Source organism: Etheostoma cragini, chromosome 16 (genome assembly GCF_013103735.1).
Source record: "Etheostoma cragini isolate CJK2018 chromosome 16, CSU_Ecrag_1.0, whole genome shotgun sequence".
Lineage (NCBI taxonomy): Eukaryota > Metazoa > Chordata > Actinopteri > Perciformes > Percidae > Etheostoma > Etheostoma cragini.
This window is the reverse complement of record NC_048422.1, coordinates 24,843,059-24,847,876: the sequence shown is the minus strand read 5'-3', so window position 1 is coordinate 24,847,876 and position 4,818 is coordinate 24,843,059. Positions and strand designations below refer to the sequence as shown.

Here is a 4,818-nt window from a genome sequence, read left to right as displayed (position 1 = left end):
GGGACGATAGACAACAAACTACTACAACACATGTAACGGTGTCTTATAACTTATTTGCCAATCTGGTTAAACTGCTGCTGTTGGCTAGCTATGGTTAGCTTGCTAGCACGTCATATTACGGTACCAATAAACGTTTTAATCCGTGGTACAAAAATCATCACTGACTGTAAAATTAACCAAATATACATAAACAGGTGGTTTATATGTTAGAAGTACAGCAAAAAGACTCACGTTCAACTTACATTAGTAATGCTCCGTTGGTCTCGCTATCGCGTCTTCGGCCACCAAGTTTTACCAACTGTTGTTAGCTCCGCCCCTTCCGCTACGTAGCCAAGATGGCGACCGTTGAGTGTGAAAAGTGTCCATCGATCCGCACTCAATTTTCTGGCCGGGTTGAGTGCACCATCCGGGTATTTAAGTGTACTGCATTTGACCGCACTTCGACAATGTGAAAGCACTATGTACTCAAATAGTTAGTATTTAGTACAGAAGTGGGGATTTGAGACACAGCCATAGTATTATAAATATAAAATAATTATTATAGTATTATAAATACTTTATTATTATAAACATATAATAAGTATTATTATAAATATAGGTCATGTGGACCGGGGTAATAAGGGTAATAAGGGTCATGTGGACCGGGGTAACAAGGGTCATGTGGACCGGGGTAATAAGGGTCATGTGGACCGGGGTAATAAGGGTAATAAGGGTCATGTGGACCGGGGTAATAAGGGTCATGTGGACAGGGGTAATAAGGGTCATGTGGACCGGGGTAATAAGGGTAACAAGGGTCATGTGATTCTCTGTGTTGCAGCCTTGGACCATATGAACCACATGGATGCCATCACCATGGCGACGGACCACGCCCACCACCAACACAACACCGTGGCCACGCCCACCACCGGCCAGGATCACGGGGGGGACCACGGGGGGGGAGGGGGGGACGTCGGGGGACACGGGGGCATGGTAAGCAACCAGGAACCAACCCTACTGCTGTCAAGAACAGGAGCTAACACGCTAACGCTAACCCTGTGGTTGCCTAGGTGATGACCTTCTACTTCGGCTACACCAACGTGGAGCTGCTGTTCACCGGGCTGCTCATCAACTCCCCCGGAGGTACTTAAAGGGCCCCGTCTCACCCCTGTTACCTTAAAGGGCCCCGTCTCACCCCTGTTACCTTAAAGGGCCCCGTCTCACAGCTAAAACAGAGGAGCAGAATGTGGGCCCTTTAAATTGTGTTTTCTATTTGATTCTATTCATTTATTTTAGTTTTATGTAAATGTTATTAATACATCTTCATAGTTATGTATTAAAATGGTTGTGTGTTATATTTGCGTCCTCTCTCTCTGCCCCTGCCCCTGTCCTCTGGTCCAATCAGAGATGGTGGGGGCATGTGTCGGAGTCTTCCTATTGGCCGTCCTGTACGAGGGTCTGAAGATGGGCCGGGAGTCGCTGCTGCGCCGCAGTCAGGTCAACGTGCGCTACAACTCGATGCCGCTCCCCGGGGCTGATGGGACAGTTCTCATGGAGACGCACAAGACCGTCGGGTACGCAGCTAATGCTAATGCCAACAACAACAAAAGTCAAGGTTAACTGTAGCTGTAGCTTAGCTTTACTATAGCTTAGCTTTACTGTATCTGTAGCTTAGCTTTACTGTAGCTTAGCTTTACTGTAGCTGTAGCTTAGCTTAACTATAGTGTAACTTTACTATAGCTTAGCTTTACTGTAGCTTAGCTTTACTGTAGCTTAGCTTTACTGCAGTTGTAGCTTAGCTTTACTATAGCTTAGCTTTACTGTATCTGTAGCTTAGCTTTACTGTAGCTTAGTTTTACTGTAGCTTAGCTTAACTGTAGTGTAACTTTACTGTAGCTTAGCTTTACTGTAGTTTAGCTTTACTGTACCTTAGCTTTACTATAGTAGCTTTTCTGATATAAGAAGATTCTGATTGTAGCTTAACAAAGATGCTAACAGAGATGCTAACAGAGCTGCTAAACCCTCATCTCCTCCTTCCAGGCAGCGGATGCTAAGCCCCGCCCACTTCCTGCAGACACTGCTGCACATCCTACAAGTGGTGGTCAGCTACTTCCTGATGCTCGTCTTCATGACCTACAACGCCTACCTCTGCATCGCCGTGGCAACCGGCGCCGGCATGGGCTACTTCCTGTTCAGCTGGCGGAAGGCTGTGGTCGTCGACATCACGGAGCACTGCCACTAACTAGCGCGCTAGTTAGCATCTGGGCTAGGGTTAGCTAGTATGCTAGTTAGCATCTGGTTTCTGGGTTAGGGTTAGCTAGCGCGCTAGTTAGCATTTGGGTTAGGGTTAGCTAGTGCACTAGTTATCATCTGGTTTCCGGGTCAGGGTTAGCCAGCACTAGTTAGCATCTCGTTACTGCTGATCACAATCGATAACACTCTGCTACGTTAGCACGCTAGCTAGCCTGGAACCACATCCCAGAGAGACTCTAACACTAAAGTCTGTAGTTAGCAATTCATAAATATTTTTTTTAAGCTTTTTGTGAACGCCTGTTGGTGGGCGAGCCGGCCAATCACAGCTTGGATCATCTCAGACCGTTCTGATTGGCCAAATCCTGTCAAACTGTGCCATGACAACTAGGTTAGCACTTGCTGCTACTAGCCAACACGTTAGCATCAGTAGCTATTCTGTAGTTAGCATTGTTAGCATATGGTCCAATCAAAACATTACAATATCTTTTATTAGGATTGTTTGATTTAATTAAAATTATTAAACTAACATTTTACTTTTAAAAAACGAAATATTCTTCAGACAAATTATATTTTAACGGTGTTCAGAACATCCTCCTCTCCCATTGGTCCGCGAGCCGGCCAATCAGAGCTCAAAGGTTTTACAACAAACATCAGATTCATATTTTATTTGATTTTTTTCAAAATAAAAGTCTTTCCCCAGTAGAAATATTTAAAGGAAGACATTTTGATGATGTCATGAAGGAAATTCACTAACATCACTTTAAAGCCGTTGTTGCGTTGTTTTACCCGCCACCGTCGGCCTAAACCCGACACGCCTTACCGCGGCGGGACGTCCCGACACGCCTTACCGCGGCGGTAGGATGGATCCCTACAGAGAGAGACCTTTTAGTTAAAGAGGAAGATCCTTTTAGTTTAACATGAAACAGAAATCACCATCACCAAACCCACCTGACTCCATGTAAATAATCACTACTTTTAGTGTGTATAGAGCAGCATATCTCCACCAGACTCCATGTAAATAATCACTACTTTTAGCGTGTATAGAGCAGCATATCTGCACCAGACTCCATGTAAATAATCACTACTTTTAGCGTGTATAGAGCAGCATATCTCCACCAGACTCCATGTAAATAATCACTACTTTTAGCATGTATAGAGCAGCATATCTCCACCAGACTCCATGTAAATACTCACTACTTTTAGCGTGTATAGAGCAGCATATCTCCACCAGACTCCATGTAAATAATCACTACTTTTAGCGTGTATAGAGCAGCATATCTCCACATGTAAATGGGTGAATTAAGAGTTTATTCCAACCACACCAGAGTGGTGATTGTTGGAACAGTGGAAAGATGAACCAAGACGGCTTTTGGTAGTTTTATTCAGTTTCTGTCCACTTTGAATGAAGTGTGTTTTATAAAAGTAGTGATTATTTACATGGAGTCTGGTGGAGATATGCTGCTCTATACACGCTAAAAGTAGTGATTATTTACATGGAGTCTGGTGGGTTTGGTGATTGTGATTTCTATTTCATGTCAAACTACAAGCATCTTACTCTTTAACTAAAAGGTCTACCTCTGCAAAGATCCATCCCATAATGTTGTCACACACTTCATAATATATCTGAGGTTTTGAGCAGTAACAACTGAACTTTTAGGGGACTTGTTTAGTACTGGACCAGTTCCAGAGATCAGACACGGAGACGTGGAGTCCACGTTGATAGAAAACATGAAGTTCTCCTTTAATAATCTTCTGTTTCTGGCTGAGAGGCTCTATAGATGTCATTGATGATTTATTGTAATTGTGAGTCACACGGAGGTGGGCGGAGCTTAATCACTGGACCAATCAGGTTGCAGGGACAGATTCCAGTTACTGGAGGAGACGAGTGAGAATCTGTCGTTTTAAATGAAGTTTTTCTGTTAATCAGAATAGTAAAGTGTGTCGAAATGTTTTAATGTCACAAATGCTGGAATCATAGAAAAACCTGAATAAAGTTTATGAAGAAACTCGTCGGAAATATTTATTATGAGAATAAAACATGTTGGGGGAGGGGGGGGGGGGGTTAGGCCGCTGCAAGGACTCGGCCTACATTATTATTATTATATCATATATTATTAATATTATCAGGCATTTTATAGAAGACAAATAAACTCTGTTTATGTCTTTAAATTTAATAATAATACATATTTTTATTTAATGCACTTTATATTTACCCAAATCCCAAAGTGTTACATTAGAAAACCGGTCAGTGAAAATAAAATAAAAATAAAACATTTCTCTTAAATCCCCCAAAAGTCAGGCAGATAAAAAAAAATTATATTTCAGAAAACAAAAATCTTAAAGTCAGTAACCAATCAGGGTAGATAGGTCATTTAATATGCTTTATTGGCTTATTTTTCCATTTAATTGTCCATTAATATTGTAAAGTATTCCCTAATTGTAACTTTTTCATTATAAACACAACAGAAATATTCAGCCACTTAATAAAATTATTAAACAAATAAAAATCACATTTTTTGTGTTCCAAAAAAAATTAGAGAGAGAGAGAGAGAGAGAGAGAGAGAGAGAGAGAGAGAGAGAGAGAGAGAG

General features: G+C 41.8%; 1 protein-coding gene across 3 annotated transcripts in view; it reads left to right on the top strand.

Moving 5' to 3' along the window:
* slc31a1 (solute carrier family 31 member 1) overlaps nt 1–4,818 on the top strand; it is a 10,796-nt gene that overhangs the window by 1,041 nt on the left and 4,937 nt on the right. The window contains exons 2-6 of one of the 3 annotated variants that reach the window (XM_034895557.1): nt 818–969; nt 1,047–1,119; nt 1,382–1,550; nt 2,017–2,247; nt 2,383–2,917. In XM_034895557.1, coding sequence (XP_034751448.1) covers nt 829–969; nt 1,047–1,119; nt 1,382–1,550; nt 2,017–2,218 — 585 coding nt within the window. In that variant the 5' untranslated portion in view covers nt 818–828 and the 3' untranslated portion in view covers nt 2,219–2,247; nt 2,383–2,917. Of the gene's footprint in view, nt 1–799; nt 970–1,046; nt 1,120–1,381; nt 1,551–2,016; nt 2,248–2,382; nt 2,918–4,818 lie in introns of those variants that run through there. The other 2 variants (XM_034895558.1, XM_034895559.1) reach the window with 2 other exon arrangements.